Genomic DNA, 22166 nt, shown 5'->3' with positions numbered 1-22166 from the left:
AGGTGCTTTGTCTTCCCACCCTGTGCTTATCCTTCCCGAGATGGCTCTGGCAGAGAGTCTTGGGTTGAGGGCTGAGAGAAGGGCACGTGGCTGGGCAGAGGGGAGGAAGAAATGCTGAGAAATGTGGGCGGCCAGGCAGGAGCATGTGTTACCAAGCCCTAGCTGGGTCACACCACAGAGTAGGGAGGAAGCCCCAGGGCGTTTCTTCCCTGAGGTTTCATTCTCTCCCCCAAGCCCAGGCCGGGCCCTGCCATGCCCCCCAGTTCCTTTGCCCACTGGCCCTTCCCCTGCTTACCCGCTGGTGTCAGTCCTCAGCTTGCCAGGCCCGCGAACTATATCGACCAGAGGGTACTGAGCCGGGGACACGGCTGCGGCCGCACGCGGGCCGGGAGACACTGCTGCTGCTCGGCGGAGGGGGAGGGGAGCTCGGGAGACGCTGCTGCTGCTGCTGCCGCCGCCGCGGGGGGAGGGGGGTGGGACACGGAGACAGGGCTGCCTGCTCCCGGAACGCCGCTGCGGCGGGAGGCAGGGGCCGGGCAGGACGTGGGGATCCCCGGTCATTTCGTTCGCGGTTCCCCCGCTGCCACGGAGGGCAGAGCGTGAGCGCGCCCGGGCTGCTTTGCCATGACCTCCCGGCGTGTTCCCCTGCGAGCAGCCGCAGCCCCTACCATGTAACATGACCTGTGCAGCCACGGCCCTGTGCAGCGCAGCCATTGAGCTCTCCCTGCACATGAATCTCCTGCGTGTCTCCCCCTCGCCCCTTTGAAAACTGATCTTTGGCTCTTCGTGTGAAAGTGATTTGAATTTGGCTCGGCGGCGCTCTGCGCAGGCGTCCAGCTGCTGGCATGCTGGCTCCTTGCAAAGCAGCTGTTTTGGGTTTGAAATTCCAACATGGCAGAGGCTGCAGTCAGTCTTCCCTTCAAAAACTTGGAATGATTTCAAATCATAGGCACCTTCACTTAACCCAAGCCCCCATTCATCAGCAAACACAACGGATCGATGCTACTCTAACCTATCGGGTTCTCCTACCAAACCTGCAGGTAAGAGAAGCCTTTGCATTTTTTCCAACGAGCATTTAAAAATATTTAGTCTTAAAGCTATCCAAGACAGCCATAGATTTTTAAATCGCCTGCTTGTGCCTTAAATCTTTTATCTAATTTGCAATCGTTTTAATATAGTAAATATTTCCAGTCTGCTTTCCTATTTGTAGTCTGGAAAGTACAGATATACAATTGCAGTGCATGTTTTTTTCCTCCTTGATCATTGCCAACAATAGTAGGGAGATTAAGAGTTCCCGATTACAAGATCCCTCCCCACCGCCTTCCTCTAATTGATTTATTTTTAAGTTGAATTAAACATAATAAAGTGTTGGTAATGTGGAAGTATGCTATTTCAGGGAACTAACTTCTAAGTAAATAAGTGCAAATAAGAATCTTGTAGAACAAAAGTTGGGGTTAAATCGCAGTATCTTAGCTGGGGGGCTTGACTATGTCAGAGGAACGGTTGCAGTAAAATGTAAGCACATCATCTTAGAGGGGGTACAGCGTGGTGGGCGTATTGTTGGCTTGGAATGGAGAGAAAGATGTATAATTTAATGGTATATACAATCCACTGATCCTATTACTATCCTCCCTGGAGCTCTTGTTAGTTTCAATGGGAGTGAGTGAAATTGACATGGACTTGCATTCCTGGTCATGTGCTTTTTTTCCTTTCTTTCTTCTCTTGTGATCTGAGATCCCCTTTTTGTTGATGTTGCTTTCCCACTTAATTATATGCATGTAGGTTAAATGAATACCTGACGAAAGGGCCCACGTTTCAAGGCAGTGACATTTGATAGCTGAGAGGAAAAGTGGCTTTAATGAAAAGCAACCTTTGGAATTCCTGCTTGTGAAAAATCCAATTCAGCTTTTTGTGCTGCCAGCAAGAAATGATCAGTAGCACCAGTGTTTATGGTATGTCCGTTTTGGGATCTACTTCCTTTGCATCTAAATAGCAAAGACAAATTTAAATAGCATGATAAAGCACTGAGAAATTTGCATGTGACTATGACTAGCAATAAACCTAATGTTTAATGGTAAATCTTCAACTGTGTAAATAAGCATTTTTTTCTCTTGCTATCATTTGTTTATCATTTCTTCTTTGATTTTTAGAATTAGTTTTGTCCATTGCATTGATCTCAGTTGTAAACCTAAAGTTGCATGGTACTACCACTGCACTATATACACCACTGAACTCAAAATAGTATGTAAATTAGTAAAATATAGAGCTTGGAGAGGGAAAAACGCTTAGTAACGAATAAATACACACATCTATATGTCCCTCGAAATGCACATACATAAACCCGGCTAAAATATGGTATTTTCTGTTTCAAACTAATGATATTACTGTTTCTCTGAACTCAGGCTGATCTCTCCCCACTTTTGGCGTAACCAGTTCCCGCAGGTTTTAGCTGATGATGGGGGAGGAAATGTTTTGAATGTAAACAAAACAAAAATACAGTTGTGATCGATTGTTTGTTGTTGTTGACGAGTAGGATATTTTATGCTAGTATACATGTGTCTGGCTGTCACTGCTTTATTGTTAACGTGTCACAAAATGAAATAATAATCAGGTGCTCAAATTGATTTAATTTTTGAACCCCCCCAACTCCCCAGCAAACCTACCCGCCTATTCCCGCCCCCCCCCCGAAAAAGTAGGGTAAAATGGAGCATGAGGGATTTCAATAGACCTTATTTCTGTGCAGCGTGCACACTTCCAGAGATGCAATTAAGACTAGAGAACTAGTAACAGAAACAGCTATTAATCTGTTTTGTATAAGCAAAGGGGGGGAGGGAGGGAGGGAGAGAGATGCTGACTTTTAATAGCATGAGATTGTTACAAATAAGGATAGAGGGAGCACGGGATGGAGGGAATCTGGTGCGTGTGGTTGATGATTTCTAGTAATAACGCATTTTAATGCAAGAAAAGGATTGAGAGCAGTTGCACAATGTTTAGTTTGGCGCTGTAGGTTACTGTATGTGTGTATATAATATGTATTTATATCCTGGACTGCTATACAATGGGAATTATCTAATTGAATTTTGCATTTGGAACTTGTTGACTTTAAAGCGATCAATAAGGCAACTGTTTGTTTCAGATGCACATAATTTGCCCTGAGAAATGTTTTGAGAGCGCGAGAGGGAAGCACAGCTCTCTCTCTCTTTTTTTTTTTTTTTTTTTTTCCCTCTCCTAGAGCTGTTGGAGCGAATGTGATTGCCAGATGGGAGATTTCCCTCTGTGATGTTAAAGCTGTAATATATATTCAGAGCAGATTGGACTGCTGCTTGTGATGAGGAGGATATTACATTTATAAATTTTAAATCGGGAATCGGACAGTATGCTGAGACCTGAAATTGGATGGTGTGGACAGGTGGATGTTTCACTCTGATTCCTGAATAATAATAATAATAATAATAATAATAATTGATAATATAATATCAATATAAAAATAAGCAATAAACATTGCAGTGGTAGATAGTTATGTATAGTCTAAGGCATTTAGATAAATATTTTTAAATGTGCTTCGTTTCCAAGAAAATCGGATCTAGTTTGTTTGTTTTTTGATAGTTGTTTTAAAAGCCCACTTGTACATGAAATATTATCAGTTACATGTCTGAAGAAAAGTTTTTTGATACAATTATTGTTGCCAGAAAATGCACCTCCTTTCTACTTTTTGTTTTGTCCAATTATGTGGTCTGACATAGCCACAATCCTGAAAGCCTGGAAAGTGGGAACTAGTCACACTCCAGCAGCTCTGCTGTTGCAAATTAAAAGTGTTTTGTGGTCAGGAAATGAAAACTACAATGTCTCTTTTGAACAAGTCGTTTATCATGAGAAACATCTATCAAGCAGCGACTTGTCACATTGATCCTCTAAAAGTTAGATCGGAGATGGAAACTGCTTTGATGTTTTTTATCCTAAATGTATAAAAAAGCTAAGGAGACATAAGACCAATATGCATTTAAAAATCACTTCTTTCTGGGTATGACAAAACCCAAGATTTTCTTCCTACTGTACTGTGGTACAGAACTGAAGAAAATAAGGTGGTATCAGATATTCTTCTTTTTTCAATAATAATAACTTTGAATGTGTGGTATTTATGTTCAGACTTATAAAAATCTTTGTGTCCATTTGTACATTTTATTAGGCATGCTTTCTTGCTCAGTAGTGCATCTGTTGCTTTCAAACTGGAAGACTTTTTCCTTGATGCTATTGTGGTACAGCTTATAGAGTTTAGACAGAAAAAGCAAATCCTAATTTTCTGTACTCAGTTCAGTCTTGTCTTACTCATGCCAAATTTGTCATCCTTCTCACATCTCCTATAATGTAAAGTTTCTCCTACCACCAAAATGTTTATGGCAAGTAAAATTGCATTTGTATGGGAAAGCTAGCAACATATTAGGAGTCCTCTTCAGTTTATCTTCCTGTTTTCATCTTCCTTCTATGACATCTTTTTGACATCTGAGCCACATTTTTCATTCTCACTGAAACAGTATATTTTTATTTGAAACTGCAGCAACTGTATATACAAAGTACCTATCCAGTTTATTTTCAGTGACTGAATGACTTGTACATCAACTAACTTTTTCCAACTTTTGTTACATCACTGTGTATGAAGTTATACAGATTATCAAGGAAGTTTGTCCCTACATATTTTAAAGATATCCTTATTTTGGGGGTAAAGTAGTAGTGAAGCCTTCCTTAAAGTAGGGCACTTTGACCTTTTCTCTTTCCCTTCTCTTCTCCCCTCCACCCCCCCACTCCCAATAAGTGAGACTAATGCTGCTTATGGCTGCTTGATATTCCATATAGCACCATCTTCAAATAGGCAGCAAACACAAGCGTGGTGGGAGTTTTGGTGAGTGTTATACTTGCTAATTAATCATGTTTGATATGAAGGAATAATAGCATGGTAATAAAGCCTTATTGTTGTTTGATGTTTGTAACAGGATGTGACTCCTACACAAACCTGGTGTTCTTCCCCCCACCCAAGATACATAACAGTACAGGATCCAGTTGTTTATATTATCCATAAGAACATCTGTGAAAATACAGGGATATCTGCTGTCCTGATTATAGTAACATAGGAAGACTTTTTTTTTACTACTATTTTAATCACAAAATTGTCTGTAGAAAAAGACAGTCTTAAATAATTGTGATTTTTTTTTTTAAACTTTTCTATTTTTGAGCGGAGTCAAAAGTGGATTTTTTTTTTTTTTTTAAATTGTATGTGGTAGCAATTTTTTTTAATACCAATCAGTAAAAAATGGAACTTCACAAACTCTTCTGCAACTACTCATGTTATGAATACAGTATAAAAATTAATGAAGAAACTGTTTCTGTATAGATTATTTATTTGTACCCCCACAACATTTTAAGATTTGTACTGTAATAACAATGAGTTCTTTGTGAGTTTCGTTAGCAATTACAGCTGCAAATCTCTCCTGGTGTTATTGTTCATCTTTTAATTATTAACAGTACAATTACTGAGGTTTTTCATTCAGGTAGATTTTTGATATTCAAGTTTTTCTCACTTTCCAACTTAGACTATTTTATGATGCATGAAAATAGTTCAGAAGATTTACTTTTGACTACATGCCCTATGTGTGCTTTTAAAAGGGAGTCTCTAGATGAAAATCATTCTGAATGCTTGCTGTCAATAAGTTAAATACATCTATGCATACAAGAAGTGCCAGACGTAATGACTGATCTTCTGTAGTCTTAATAATTAATTAATCAGCTAATCTGCTTGTTAGGAGTGGTTTTGGTGGTACAAAATCAGCATGAGAGCTGAGCGTATGAAACACTTGTATGTTATTTTTAACATGCTGGTCTAATCTAGCATTCTCAAATATAATAATAGAAATATATTTGGCACTTTGCCCTCAGTCAGTATATACCTTAAGGGAACAAACTTTACATAATATTTTCATATAGTGCCATATTTATTACTATGGGGTTTAATTACTGGAATTTTATTGATTTTGTATTTATTTTTGTGATTGGAGAAAATTGTTCTGCACATATTTGTGCGATATTGAGGTGTATATAGTTGATCAGGAATACTTGATTAATCAGCAGTTAGTCACTGATAAAGTAAAAGATAATTTATTTCAGGTTCTTGTAGCATTAACTCAAAACCCCTTTTATTATTGGAAAAAAATGACTGACAATTAGATCAACTTTGAACAGAAATTGTGGCTATCGAGCCAGATACTTGGTTTGTACAGATCAGCATCAAAGGATCTGAGGGTATTTTTAACTGTTTTTAAATGAAATTTTCAATGTTTACAGATCGACAGCTCTTTTTTTGTAATACATTATATTCAAATATATGAAATTTTAGATAAGCATCCCAAAAGGAACAGCACAGCTATAAAGGTAATTTTAATAGCTGTAAATTTAGGATTGCACATACATGATATTGTTTCGGAGTATTAAACTCTTGCAGCTAGAGATGGTATCCTTTAAGTGAAACATTATCTTCCTTATGGGAAAGATCCCTTCAGGGAATTTAGGATGGGAATAAGCCTGGAATTTTCTCTTAGTAAAAAATAAAAAGTCCCAATAAATAGATCTAGGTGAAGGAATGTCTTTCAAGTTGAAAATCATTACCAGAGTGTTTGATTCCATTTCTACATGGCATCTGACCTTTTACCCTATTTTGAGATTGTGTGAGTGAGAAATATAAGCACCAAAATATCTGTTGCAGCAGAATTCTTGCAAGCATTCATTCTGGTACATTCTCTTCCTCTAAATCCCAAAACATTACAAACCTCTTCCTCACTTTCATCTGGACTACTTAGGATAGTGGCTAACACAGAAAAAAATCCAGCTGTAATATGTTGCATTCCTAAGTTCCTCAAATACAAAGTCTGATCCTTCAAGATGCCTTAAATATCAACTGAGGATATTAGGTCTCACAGGTTCTTAAAATAGGTGCTCAGCACCTTGCATGAGCTGTACATTATGCAAGTGCGTACGTCCCATGTTTCCTAGAGGGAGATTGATATTTACAGTAACCTACTGATTTGTAAGGTGTCTTAACTTTGTGATCTGGAAATACCTGTTGATGTTAGTAAGACCAGTTTTTTTACCATTGATGATAATACAGAAAGGGACTATAGTTGCCTGATCTGAGACATCACAGAGTCCAGAAATTGGAAGGGAAATTAGATTTGAAACTCCAGTTTTAGGATATGAGAAGTATTAGAAAGTAATGCTCTGTAACCTGAAGAAAGAACCATTGATTCACAGTGATGAGACTTTGGATTTTTCTGTTTCTTGTACAGAATTGTCATTTTGTGATATATTTGGCAGAGATAATATGAAAATGACAATATACACATTTGTTCATAAAGTACTAGTAACTATACCTGTCAGTCTACTTGAGCAACACTAAACAATTTTTAATCAGATCAGTAACATTTCTTACTATGCCTATTTAAAGTTTGTATAATAAGAAGGCAAAAACAGTGTTAAGTTTCATTCGTGCATTTACTGGTATTTCAATTTAAAATGCTTTTACATATGGTAAAAATCTCATCTCTGACTTAGCTATACTTAAGAATAATATATATTGAAATTAGTGTCATACCAATTATATTTGGATCATCTTTTAAAAAATAGTATGCTTTAAGTACATAATCAAAAAGCCCATATTAATACATTATTAAGTAGCAATATCTGATATTATTAAATTCTGTGAATACAATTTTTATGTGCTTTAAGACAGTACAGGAAATACAGCACTGTTGGAATCTAATTTATTACAACACCAATTTTTTACTGTAAAAGATATTAACCAGATAATTTCAGTATAACAATACATTTCTAGACATGGAGGTTCATTTGCCACACTTACAAAAATAGTAGAACTGTTTGCAACTTTTCATATTTTGAACATATAATCTATCCTCATATGGTCTATTTTTTAAAACAAGTGGTTTATTTAGGTTTCATATGCATGTTCCACAGCTCACTGTATGTACATACCTTACAATAAATGTTAGCATATACTTCCTCTGCATCCAGTAGACTTGTGCAATATTTTTGAAAATGTGCACATGCAACCTGATCGTAGTTTGGTGGTGAAAAATGGGTTTCAGTAATGTATGCATTGTTTGCTTTCATACTTTAGTAGTGAGAACATGCGCTTAGTGGAATTTGGTAATCTCAGATTGTTATTTTCTTATAGGACTCCGTTTTATCTTCATGGTTTATGTTCTAGTGGAGATAGTATTAAAATAAAGAGGTTTTAATACTATCATCTACATGATTATATACTTAGGGATAAATTTGATACACATTTGTAACTCCAACTAATTCTAATGGAAGTTGAAAAAATATATATATTCATGGGGGGGAGAGTTGGGAAATAGATTGCATAAATATTCCTAGCAATATTTGCAAACCATCACAAGTTGTTTCTTCCTGGTTATATTTTTCAAGCGTCAGATGAATTGTTGTCTGTCTTCCCCTCCTTAAGATATTGTAAATGACTTCATCATTTCCCTTCTCAGCAAGTTTATCTTCTCAACTTGTCGACGGTATCTCAGAATGCCAGCAAACAGGTACCATTAATGAACAACAGAAGGGTTTATGCAATTTATTTTAATTCTTAATTTATCAAGTTAAGAGAACTGTTTATTTCTACATTGATAATTTGTGCACAGTACTGCTTATGCTAAAGTGTCCGGCTTATAGATCGGAAGTGGGTAGCTCCAACAATTGTTTTATATTGCTGGGTGACAAGAGACAGTATGAGGAAAGAAAAGGAGGGTATATACAAATATAATCAGTCTCTTACTGTGGTATCTCTACTGACATTTTGACTGTTGTGAACTGATAGGTACTTCTCTATAAAAGTATGTGACAGCTTTGCTTATGGAGGAAAAGTACCTTTACTAACATTAACCCTTCAGTCTCTCATATTAAAAGTGTGAACTTTAGTATGTTAGGCTACTGTCACCACCCATTCTCAATTTCCCCATCCTCTCCTCACCAACCTAAGTAGTTCAGCTTAGGCTGGGAGAGCAAGACTTGTAAGTATTGACGGAGCTAAGATATCACATTTGTGATACTTGAAACAGATGTAAAAATAAAGTACTGTATGCTTTTCAAGTCAAAACTGAGAGACACTGGAAGGTCCAGCAAGGATGTTTCCAAACACACCTTGACAGTGCACCATTTATTTTCAAAAGAGATATCTTCCCATCACACATGGATGGCTCCACCATGAAGAGACATATCAAAAGAGCACAGAGAAGTAATTATTCTTGTATGTTTTCCAGTACATAGACACAAGATACTTTCTGAAAAGGAAAATAACAATCTTATTTTGAATACCTTCTGGTCCTTTTGTGGATCACATACTGTGTACAAAATTGTAAAAATAAATGTATTTATTGGGCTAATTAATAAAATTCTACTTCCATTGATTATTCACATATAAGAGAACCTAAAAAGGTGTAATGTTGTTTATAAATATGCACAATTAGGATCTTGTGTGTGTGTGTGTGTGTGTGTGTGTGTGTGTGTGTGTGTGTGTGTGTGTGTGTGTGTAAGGTAAATAAATACATAGATCAGATCTAGTGCTCTCTATGAAATTAGTTAATAAACATTATATTTTCATGATTATGTAGAGTTTGCACTAGAATTTTTAATTTGTGATTGCCTTATGTACATAATTGAATGAGACAGAAATTTAAAATTAAATGAATGCCTGGTGTCCTTCACAAATGCAAAATCGGATGAACATTTCTTTAAACATGAGAAAATTACAGAAAATGAATGAACTATATTTGAGTAATTCAATCAGAAATCACTAAAGTTTGGACTTGCCAGACAAATACTTTGAATACAGGAGCAGACTATAAACCATTTCCCAATGATGCAGTTTAAAATAAATTTGATAATGACTCTTCAATAATTTAATAAAATCTGATTCGGTGTATTTATCAATGTTAATGCAGCACTGAACAAAAATATACACTCACACACTTGGAATTAGTTTAAAAACGGTTTGGGTATTCTGCCTTAGTTACCAAGTAACTGTTTGACTCAATATAGAGAGTTGTTAAATCTTAATTACTTGAATATTTTAAAAAAGGAAATGCATACATATATTTTGGAAACTGTTGATGTAACAATAACTTGTCATACTTGATTTTTGTCTGTTAATAAGGCTGCTTTTTTAACACTTCACAACACTATGCTATATAGTGGTTTGTCATAAGTGTAAAATGTACAATATTTTCAAACTTCATTTTCACAACTTCAGCAGTAATGTTAATTGAGTCAGTACCATAATTCCGGTGTTGTTAATCTGAAAATGGTCTGAAAAGTAACACATATATCAGTGTTAGTATAAAACCTTCAAAATGCTGAGCATTTGCAAATCCCACTAGCTTCAGTTGTAAGTACTAAGCACCTTTCAGGATTTGGCCTTTGATATATCTATCGATAAGAAACTGGTCAATAATGCTGCCATATAACAGGCACATTTTAATATATTGTTTCCTTTTTGAAATTTGAGATTGTATAGCAAATTGAATTGACACACCTTTGATGGTCTATATCCAATCTCTCTAATGCAAATTGTGCATGTTTATAGAGATGATTTTTAGTAACTAAACTTAGTGCAACCCATATAAGCTTACATCAATATCAGCTCAAGTAGTGTTATGTATATTCCTTTATTGTTTACATATAAATAAGTGAATGTAAACATATTCCACTCACTGAATGTAAACATATACCACTCATATTCCACAACTTCATGTACAGATATGGAACAATGCTAATTTTCAAAACCAAACGTACCGGTAAGTATATGGAAATAGTGTCAACTGAATTAGCAGAATATATATTTCTTAAAGACATATCTGCACCTAAAATTATCAGAAAATAGTGCTATATAATGCTAGTTAAAATAGTCTTAATTGTAGAGCACCTGTCTTAGTTTTGATTAGGTATAGTTTGTTTCTTCCCTCTCCCTCCCCATACATGGAGTCCTCCGAGTTTCATGGGATGTTGTATCATGTTAACCCAGGAAGTGTAATGTGGGCTTTTGATTTTAGGTGCTTGATTATCAGATGAACTTAGTTCCTTAAACGTCCATTGATTTCATTTGGAATTGGCAGTTTTCAACGTTCTTGGAAACCAGGCCTTGGATGAAGGCTAAAGTAGAGCATCCCACATGAGAACTTGAATTGTTTTTGGCTTCATGTACACTTTTGATGTGTCTATCTAGACGTGCTACAAATGTTTTTTTTTTCCAGTGGAACTCAGAGGAGAATTTTGTTTCCTAGTTTTTGGGATGTAAAAAGCCGAGCTAGAAGAGAGAAAAACTCAAATGCCCTTGTTTTTAGATGATCTTACAGTGAGTGTTTAAAGCTGACTGTAATTCTGAAATTGTGTTTTGGTTTATAAAACTATACATTGCTGCTAATTAGCAAAACATTAAAAAGATGATATTCTAATTACAGAAACTTTTCATGGTTTTATTTCTCCCTTCTTACACAATTATGGGCATTATGCTCCTTAATGGTGCAGAACTACTACAAAGATAAATGACCTAAAATAATGAGTTTCTAATAATAATCAGAAGTGAGTTGGGATAGATTGAACTGGTTTCTGTATTGAAACCTTGTAGCTGTGAGAGAGCTCCCCTCTTGCAGATTTTAGGTTTACTGTTTCCAAGCTCGTCAGAAGCAGTTACACAATGGTGTGTGTGTATGTATTTACATCCGCATCCTTTCCCGCCCACATTTTAAAGACTTTTTAAGGAGTGATTCCTTTATTGTTTATGTGGTTGTTATATATTCAGATAATAGTGTCTAGTGTTATTGAAATATTTTAAAATCACAATCAAATAATTAGCAGTGCTGTTATACTGAAAAGGTTGGATCTCTTCAAATGACCTCATGACCACCTCCTTCCTTTTCTTTTAAACCTAGTCTTGTGAGTGTCTTTATTTTTTTTTATTTTCCCCTAGTACTGAAGGGATTGATTAAGTAAAAGTAGCATACAAGGGTGAGCAGCACTATTTTTTTCTTTACAAGGATAATGGATATTTTAAATAGTTGTCACTTTTCTCTTGAGTTAAAAATGAACTTTGTTTTTGGTGTAAGCACCAGATCAGCTCAAGTGACACAAGAAAAGGAACCAAATAATTCAACCCATGATATATAGATTTACAGACATTTTTAAATTAAAAACAAAATACCCCCAAAACCCTTTGGGGTGTGAATGACAAAGCTTGCTTGTATGTTCCCCCAATTCCCCTGGGACTCAATTTGTAATGTCATTATTTAAGCCTGGCTGATGTAGAGCAATCTTTGTAAAAAGGGAGTTCTGCATTTCATTCAAAGCAATTCTGTTGCTTCCCCCTGCCCATTGTGAAAGTCTTTTATATTTGAAATATAATAAATGCAGGAAGAGTATGCTGTGCATCTAAAGGCCAGAGCATTTTATGGAGTGTCATATACATCTCTACCGACATTTATGTATTTTGAATAAGATCAAGTTTAGTATCTATTTAATATCTGTTTATATCTTTTACTAGGTAGACTACAGAGGGGATAGATGCCATAATCTAATAAATCATTTCCATCCCTAACTAAGATGAATTTTTTTTCTTTACTATCATAAACTGATTAGAAACTGACAACCACTAAACAGATCCTCCTTGGGTAGTAATCTTCCTGAATATCAATAAGTGGTTGAATTTGTGATGGGTAAGTTTATTTTGAGTAGCTGAGAACAAAACCGCAAAGACCTTATTACTAATTTTAGTTTTCTATGCAACTACTTACTACAGGAACACAGAACCACTGGATATTTTTCTGTTCTATTGACTTACCTATCTTATAGATAGTTTGACATAGCCGGTCCTTTCAGTATCATCAGGAAGACTGGAATTTTGGAACTGAGATTGGGATGCAGTATTGAAGTTTTGAGTTGGTGCTGTCAATAGAAAGAATTAAGAAGTTGATAAGTTACATTTCTGAAGAGGGTCAAGGTGGGTGAGCACTCACATATGCCTTTTCCTGGAATTTGCAAGAAGCACTTTTCTTGCTTGCTTGACAAAAGGTATAATGTGTTCTGCTGAGCAGCAAAGAAATGGGGGGGGGGGGGGAAGTGAGAAGGAAAAACATAGGGGGAAAATACAGTCCAAACAAATTGTTATAGCATATCTCAGTGACCGTGCTCCACGTTTAGATTTAATTAGAAGACAACTGCACTGGAAAACTGTTCATTTAGTAGTAGTTAACAACTCTTTTCTCCCCACCTTCCTCCCCCCACCAATCAGAACAGATTATATGCTTTGTCGTATAATGGTAATTTCCACACGCAAATCAGGTATGGTAGTATTATAAGGTTTTCATTAATGATGTTAATTTATCATTTAACTGTGACTTTAGAGGTGAAAGTAACTATTTTCTTTCTCTTGCATGTATGTGGTAATAGTTACTTTTTAAACCAATGAATATCAAACTAGTGTGTCTTGTGAATATTTTTTATGCAAAAGACTGTAACATGATAACTAGATAGCCATTAATGTATTCTTCCCCTAACAGAGAATTGCAGGAAGAAATCAAACCTTGTATATGCACATTTTGCTTAGGATGACTGCTGTCAAGAAACATTTATTTCATGTTGTAGTATGATTTGCTGTTATAGGTTTTAAGGCAGTGTTATGCATGATTACATGCAGAATTTCAGACAAACAAGTCTTATTTCATGAGAAGCTGGGAATAGGCTCCATTTGCTGTTAACAGTAAGATAATAAGAATAAAATAATGTTCCCTTTAAAAAACCAAAACATTCCATCTGTCAACAGTATCTATGCTCTGAGTCCTGTCCAAAGTGATACAGGTGGGGTAAGTTACCAAGATCTCCATGGATTTTATCAGGGTTGGGAAACCTATGGCCTACAAGCCAGATCTGGCCTGCAGCTTGCCCTCATTTGGCTCAGAAGGCCTGGGACTCCCTCCACCTCCTCACAGTGGGGCAAGCAGGTGCCAGGGTGGGGGAGGAAGCCTAGAGCCTTGTGGGCCGGATTTGGGTCACAATCTCTGCCTGGCAGGGGGAGGAAGTGGTGCTGCAGCAGGGAAGCATTCCCTGTAGGCACTGCCCTGTGTTGCTGCCTCTGGATGGGAATCAACAGCCAATGGGAACGGAGGGGGGCAATTCCTGCAGGAAGCACAGAGCTGTGTGGAGCCACCCATGCCCCTCACCTCAGGAGGTGTGCCAAGTAGGTGCCCCAATCTCCTGGCCCCACCCAGCCTCCTATCCCACCCTGACCTCCCTGTTCCTGAAGTCTCCCTTCTTCCCACACAGGCTCTTCACCCCCACTCTCCCTTCCTCCTGGCCACCTTCAGCCCACTTGGGCGCCCTGCCTTCTGCCATACTCACAGCCCCCACCTGCTCCCTTCTGTACCCTGAACCCTTCATTTTTGAACCCCAAGAGCCTAGGGAGACGCCACAAAATCCACTAGCCCCAGTCCCCCTAGTCTGGGGTGGAGCCTGATGGCAGTGAGGTGCATATCATCTTTTTCTGCTTCTTAGTTGGAGGCCACATCTGTGAGGGTTTTTTTTTCCCCTCCTCACTTGGAGGTCAGATGTGTGGCCCCCTACTGATTTTTCTCTGGGTCTGTGGCCCCTGATCCAAAATAGGTCCGCTACCCCTAGTGTAAGAACAGAATAATTTCATAAAATCCATCTATGTGCATACTAAGGCAAAATTTGGCACCAAAGTTACCTTCAAAATATTTTTGACTCTAGGGGGAAATCTACACTTACGGTTCTATATAACTGTATGTGTGGGTAGCAATACTTTTTGTGGGGTATGTTTTTAATGTAATTAGAATCTTAACTCAGAATTGTTAAGTAGATAGGATTTATCCCTATTTTTTATGGTACATCTGTGGCGGATATGTTTTAGTTGCTGTGTCCAAGCACCTATGATCTGATTAAATTATGGATGTTTAATGTATGCCTTCCTGAACTATTCATATTTATAATAGACAGGAACCTGGTATAGGTTTTGTTTGCAGTATTAATATTTAAGATGTCTGAGAATTATGTCTTAAAGAAGAGGGCTCATTGTTCAATGGAGGTAGCTGCTGCTGCATTTTGCAAAATGTAAGAAAGTTAGCTAGCCAGACTCTAGAGTAGTGTTTCTTAAACTTTTTAATGTCGAGGAACACCAAACAATAATTTTTTTTTATGAGGAACAAAAAGTTATTGAGAAGAAAAAAAAAAAGTTGCCCCTTTAAGGGCAGATATTTTGAACTCTGTTTTTTTCTGAGGCACACCTCCAACTGCCTCGCGGCACACTGGTGTACCATGGAACATGGTTTAAGAAACACTGGTCTAGGGGGCATTCTAATGCTCCAGCAGCTTCACTGAGTTAATGCAGCTCTGCACAATGAATTTACAAAGTTAACTTTCTAAGTATAAGATTTGTGTGCCTTTTTAATATTATTACAATAAGCTAAGAAGAAATGCTTGTGCAGTGGTCAGTTTCTAAAAAAAAACCACCATTAACTTAAAATAATATATACCTATTGGAGTCAAATATTCTGCCATACTAATTTTATTTATTTATTTAGTTGATTATTTAACCTTATAGAAGTTACCACCTTAATCAACTGTGGTGAATGAGCAGTTGGTGTAATCATGTCACTGACTTAATTATTAACGCATGTCTTTTAACCCAAGGGGATTGTCCATGTAAATACTCTCCACCAATGAAGCCTATGATATTTGAAATTTAACTTATTTTGTACTAAACTCTAGGTAATAAAGAGTTAATCTGGGGCTCTCCTGTGTTCAAAGTTATTCATTTGAGCTCTGTGAATACTCCATCTTGTTTTCTTTCTTGTATCTGTCACTAGTGCCACAGAAATGATGTTACAGAACAATGGTGGTGAACCTCTGGCCTGTGGGCTGGACACAGTTAATCAGGGTTAGCCCGTGGCAGGCCGTCAGAATTTGTTTACCTGAGTATCTTCAGGCATGGGCTACTCACAGCTACAGTTGGCTGTGGTTTGCGTTCCCAGCCAATTGGAGCTGTGGGAAATGGTGGCTGGCCTGTGCCACTTCCCATAGCTCCCATTTGCCAGAAGCAGCAAACTGCGGTCACTAGAGCCTGCGAGTGGCTGTGCCAGCAGATGCTCAGGTAAACCAAGGACTTGGTGGCCTGCTGGGAGCTATCTCTGGGGAATGGCAGCCAGCCAGCATGACACAAGTTCCCCACTCCTCTTTATAGAATTTAAGAGAAATCAGAATTGATAAAATGTTCAAATGATTATTAATCGGGGACCATGATTCCCCACTCTAATACACTAGTGTTGTGTTGTGGCCCCATAGAAATAAGTGGAGTTAAAATTAGTGTAGGACACACTAGACTTAGGTCCAATATTTCTATTTCAGGTTTTCCTTCAAACCTCGATATGTCAGCAAAGAAACAAAACCACAAAAAAAAAAAAGACTAAACATTCTTGGCTCTGTCATCATGAAGTAAAACTATTCTCTTTCACCACTCAAAAAGAAGTCTATTTTTGATCCTTCCACACACAGTCACCACCAAGCTAATAACCTTTACTGAAGGCTTACTAGTTTGTTTGTTTTTTTCAATTGCGGCACTTTAGTGCTCAAACACTTCTAGATGTTATCTTGACAATTCATATTGAAATTCATTTTGAGCATGCACACTCTGTGTAGGAGAAAAAGATGGACAGTTGTTGATGATTGAACTTAGGTCCTCCAGGTTATCACACAGATAAAAGTGTGTTACCATAGACAAATTTTTGCTTAGTTAATTGCATTAATACCTCACATCTTTACAGCTCTAAATTTGAAACTGGATAGATAATCTCAACAATAAGGAAGCACAACATAGTTCTAGACAGCATAATAAAGCATGAGGGAGAATTTAAGAATGGAAGTAAAAGCTTAGGGGAGTGCTTTGGTTCATTTTGTAGGTCACCTCGACTATAGTCGAGAGACCTACGTTTAATCCTTTGTCAACCAGTTCTTTCTCTCTTTTTGAAAAGCACTATTTAAAAAAAATTCAAATGCAGACTTCATAGGTAAAGCTAAACCAAGGTCTGTCAGACAGATAGCTTTGAGAGTCAACAATTAACAACATGAAGGATTCACTAGCGAATTCCTAGTTTGATATAGTCATATGCAAAGTATTCATTCCCCTTGCTGCATAATGTGACTGGATGGTCAACAGTGGGAAGACTAGCACTAGCTGCATGAGAAAGCAGGAGCATTTTATTAATATAGAGCCCAATCCTGAAAAGTGTTAGGTCATGTTTTTTGCATCTTAACAATCCATGGGAAAAAACATAGCTAACTTACTGGAGAAATAATAGTGGCACTGCAGCATGATTCATCAGATGTTTTTTCCCCTAGGATTTGACTAGTATGCCACTTTAACCTCTGCATTTGCTTAGAAACACAGCTTGGTTTTTAGTACCGAATTGCATCTTGGGGATATGGAATTGGCTGCATGACATAGAGACTTCAATAACTTGAAAAAGTTATCATTTGTAGGACTGCCTTTTTAACCCTTTTCTATATCTAATCCATATGGCTTTTATGGATACTATATGAAGCAGCAATAACATGGTGGGAGAGTGCTGGAAATAAAGTATTTATTTGTTTTAAACAGATGTAGAAAATATAAGAAACCTTTTTATGGTGAAGATCGTGTGCTCTGACAATAGTTACATTTACAGTCACAGAATATTACCCAGAAGAAATGAAATGTAGCCTAGCCGCCAATAGGTGATAGATATCGTGACAACATATACTTGTCCTACTCTGTCTGAAAACCAGTGTCCTCAGCCTTTTTCAGCAGCTCTGTAAAATAGATATCTTTTATAGTATGCCCTGAAACATGACAGATTTGGGTTGAGTGAGTTCCAGAGCTGAAAAGGTTCTTTTTGGGAATACTCTGATGTCTCTTCTCTTTCCTAGCAAAGGGGTAGAGAACAAGGTTCCATCTAAGCTGTGCAGAAGTACCCCTCCCCAAGCCAGGTAGCTCTGTGCAAGGAGCCCTGAGCCCTGGTTGGACGGGGCTCATTAAGCAGCTGCAGGGCTGTGCTACTTCACAGCTTAGAGGGAACCTTGGGAAAGTCAAGTCTCAGTGTAACTGATGATCTTGTTTGTAGTTATGTGGCAACCTCATCAGCGAAGTTTAGAGCCTTCAGATGACCTCTTTGGCCACAGCTAAGATATGAAGGCTGGCTGCTCATTGACTCTTGCTCATTCAAAATAGGTTCAGAAGGGCTCATGAGGGGCATGGTAAATCAAAGCCAGGTACATGCATGGTTGAGTCAGTTATAAGAGGTTGGTTTCTGGCAGCTGCCAAGCATTCTGCATGTTCTATCAGTGCTATAGAGACATCTGGCCTGGGCAAGTGAGCCCATGATTGGAGCCCTGATGACAAATGAGTTGTTGGGTGGTTGAAGAAATCTGGGCATAGCGGTAGTATGGATTTGCCCTGATATCTTCATGCTATATCAACTTCACAACGGATGTGTGGAGGACTGATAATGCTTAACTTAGAGAATCATGGTGGCAATGTAGGCCAAATTAAAGTAACCATATGCATGATTGAGTGTAGCCGTGTAGCAACCAATTTGGTGTGAGATGAAAGGAACTAAACTTGATCAGTATTCTTCAGAGTAACAGAGGGCTAAAGTAAATGATCAGAGAATCTGAGCATTTACTCCCCATGAAGTGCTGGTTGATTTGCTTTGAAGGTTGTTACCTTAGTTGCAGTTTTCCTCAAATGGTTAAGCTATATGAGAGATCTATTTACACTTTCTCCAAGGTAGATTGGTGGGATTTATGTTTCAACCAATATCTATTGAGAAGGTCATTCTGTTCTTGTGTTCTAAAGATGGAACACACTTAATATTGTCTTGGTCACACTTGGTCACAGACAAGTCATTGGGACCAGATGGCATTCACCCAAGAGTTCTGAAAGAACTCAAATTTGAAATTGCGGAACCATTAACTATGGTTTGTAACCTACCCTTTAAATCAGCTTCTGTACACAATGGGTGGAAGATAGCTAATGTAACGCCAATATTTAAAAAGGGCTCTAGAGGTGATCCTGGCAATTATAGACCAGTAAGTCTAATGTCAGTACCTGGCAAATTAGTTGAAACAATAGTAAAAAATAAAATTGTCAGACACATAGAAGAACATAATTTGTTGGGCAAAAGTCAACATGGTTTCTGTAAAGGGAAATCATGTCTTACTAATCTATTAGAGTTCTTTGAAAGGGTCAATCAACATGTGGACAAGGGGGATCCAGTAGATATTAGATACTTAGATTTCCAGAAAGTTTTTGACAAGGTCCCTCTCCAAAGGCTCTTGTGTAAAATAAGCTGTCATGAGATAAGAAGGAAGATCCTTTCATGGACTAAGAACTGGTTAAAAGACAGGAAACAAAGGGTAGGAATAAATGGTATATTTCAGAATGGAGAGGGGTAACTAGTGGTGTTCCCCAAGGGTCAATCCTAGGACCACTCCTATTCAATATTCATAAATGATCTGGAGAAAGGGGTAAATAGTGTTGTCTGCAAACTTTGCCACCTCACTGAACTGCTCAAGGTAGTTAAGACCAAAGAAGACTGTGAAGAACTTCAAAAAGATCTCACCAAAGTGAGTGACTGGGCAACAAAATGGCAAATGACATTTAATGTGGATAAATGTAAAGTAATGCACATTGGAAAAAGTAACCCCAACTATACATATAATATGATGGAGGCTAATTTAGCTACAATTAATCAGGAAAGAGATCTTGGATAGTTCTCTGAAGATGTCCAACATCCACGCAGTGTACAGTGGCAATCAAAAAAGCAAACAGGATGTTAGGAATCACTAAAAAAGGGATAAAGAATAAGACGGGGAATACCTTATTGTCCTTATATAAATCCATGGTACGTCCACATTTTGAATACTGTGTACAGATGTAGTCTCCTCATGTCAAAAAAGATATACTGGCATTAGAAAAGGTTCAGAGAAGGGCAACTAAAATGATTAGGAGTTTAGAACACAAGAATGTGTTCCATATGAGGAGAGATTAAAGAGACTGGGACTTTTCAATTTGGAAAAGAGGAAACTAAGGGGGGATATGATAGAGGTATATAAAATCATGAGTGGTGTGGAGAAAGTGAATAAGGAAAAGTTATTTACTTGTTCCCATAATATAAGAACAAGGGGCCACCAAATGAAACTAATGGGCAGCAGGTTTAAAACAAATAAAAGGACGATCTTCTTCACACAGCGCATAGTCAATCTGTGGAACTCCTTGCCTGAGGAGGTTGTGAAGGCTAGGACTAGAACAAGGTTTAAAAGAGAACTAGATAAATGTACGGAGGTTACGTCCATAAATGGCTATTAGTCAGTATGGGTAAGGAATGGTGTTCCTAGCCTTCTGTTTGTCAGAGGGTGGAGATGGATGGCAGGAGAGAGATCGCTTGATCATTACCTATTCGATTCTCTCCCTCTGGGACACCTGGCATTGGCCACTGTCGGCAGAAAGGGTACTGGGCTGGACAGACCTTTGGTCTGACCCAGTATGGCCATTCTTATGTTCTTAGGTTGATTGTAAATGTAACCAATTACAGTATTCGACCATCTTAATCTACTCAGCATTTAGGGAACCTTCAGGTTCTGGGAATGATCATGGTTGGATTCCCAAGTATATGTGAACTTACAGGACTGGAAGAACTTAAGTTCAAACACGCTGAAAAGAATGAGTGTCAGCACAAAGCTTTGGAGTACACCATTGGCTTGTCTTCTCCTCATGCTTATTCTGTCTATGTGCATTTGGAAATGTTTGTTGCGGAGGAGAATGTCAGTGATGTTGACTATCCATGCTGGGAGTGAGCTTGACAATTTGACTAAAAGCTCTGTGTGGTAGACTGTGTCATATGCTGACGTTAAGTCTAGAAATACAGCTCCCGTCTTCAGAAAACTGTTTTTGATTAATGTTGTCAAAGTTAGCACCTGAATTCAGTTGCTCTGACCTCATCAAAAGTCTGCTTGCTCAATTTTGAATCAACCATGTTGATTCTCAGATGAATCTCATGAACATCCTGCAAATACGTTATTTCTGGTAAGAATGAAAAAAAATTAAACAGTACGTGAGAGAATCCTTACACATGAATTTTCATTGGAAGATATTAAGTCTTTAAAAATTCAACATATGCTCAACTTCTCAAATATTGTCACTAGATGGGCATTGTAGTATTACGGCTTTGGTCTGCATTTGGAAAAGGTGTGAGTGCTGTCTTTTTGAAACAGGAATGTTGCTTCTTTCAAAAGAAGGCTGAGAAGTTCTCCTGCCCATCCCCCACTCCACCCCTCCCCGCACGCATGCACACACAGAAATTCAGCAGCTTATATTTATCTTAAAGCTATTTTAATAGAAATAGCAAGTTTATAAATCATCTAAGCAATTACCTGAACATTGTGGGAGTGTGGCTCAGCTTAGGCTTCAGCCCCAGATGTTTCCAGACTTCAATAATGGCCCTGCCCAGATATTTACAGCTTAATTTTGTTCATGTGCACTAGTCCATAAATGGTTCCTTTTCCATTTCCAGTTGGACAACTGAGCCACTTATAAAAGAGTGATTTAAACATGAATGATGGTAAGATGTGAATAGCGACAATTTATCTTTGGAAATTTTACAATCTATTTCTAATATTTAAAATGTACTCTAGATCATGAATAGGGCATGACTGAGTAACACATAAATGCCCCTTTTAAAATGTGTGTTTTCTTTATATCAAATCAGTTTTTGCTTAGCTGTACTATAGTCTGGAAGGAAAGAGATATTTTTGTGTGTGCACTATAGCACCTATCACTAGTTTATTGAAAGCCAATGTGCTAACCCCTCCCCCATCCCACCCTACATTACTTGAAGCTAAACAAATTGAAAATAATGATTGGTAACCATCTGCTGTGCTCAAATTCCACGTACAGCAGTTAACTCCATTTTACAAAACAACTCCAATCTAGTGAATTACAGTGCAGTTCTTATGTGCCAGCAGATAGCAACAAGCAGTTTAGAGTTCCTCTGGAC

At 37.8% G+C, this 22166-nt stretch overlaps 1 protein-coding gene and 1 long non-coding RNA gene across 5 annotated transcripts in view; one reads left to right on the top strand and one right to left on the bottom strand.

Moving 5' to 3' along the window:
• The window catches only part of LOC142830181 (uncharacterized), a 40047-nt gene extending 39620 nt beyond the window's left edge, over positions 1-427 (bottom strand). Inside the window, exon 1 of the long non-coding RNA XR_012905194.1 lies at positions 296-427. This is a non-coding gene — a long non-coding RNA (uncharacterized LOC142830181). The remainder of the gene's footprint in view (positions 1-295) is intronic.
• Positions 313-22166, top strand: part of FIGN (fidgetin, microtubule severing factor) — a 122249-nt gene continuing 100395 nt past the window's right edge. For 2 of the 4 annotated variants that reach the window (XM_006137333.3, XM_075933508.1), the window contains exons 1-2: positions 313-1040; positions 1783-1952. In XM_006137333.3, the coding sequence (XP_006137395.2) occupies positions 1928-1952 (25 nt within the window). In that variant the 5' untranslated portion in view covers positions 313-1040; positions 1783-1927. Of the gene's footprint in view, positions 1041-1782; positions 1953-3232; positions 3410-22166 lie in introns of all 4 variants that reach the window. The other 2 variants (XM_075933509.1, XM_006137334.3) reach the window with 2 other exon arrangements.

Source organism: Pelodiscus sinensis, chromosome 7 (genome assembly GCF_049634645.1).
Source record: "Pelodiscus sinensis isolate JC-2024 chromosome 7, ASM4963464v1, whole genome shotgun sequence".
Classification (NCBI taxonomy): domain Eukaryota; kingdom Metazoa; phylum Chordata; order Testudines; family Trionychidae; genus Pelodiscus; species Pelodiscus sinensis.
Note: the sequence above shows the minus strand (reverse complement) of the source record. Positions and strands in the feature narration are given on the sequence as shown.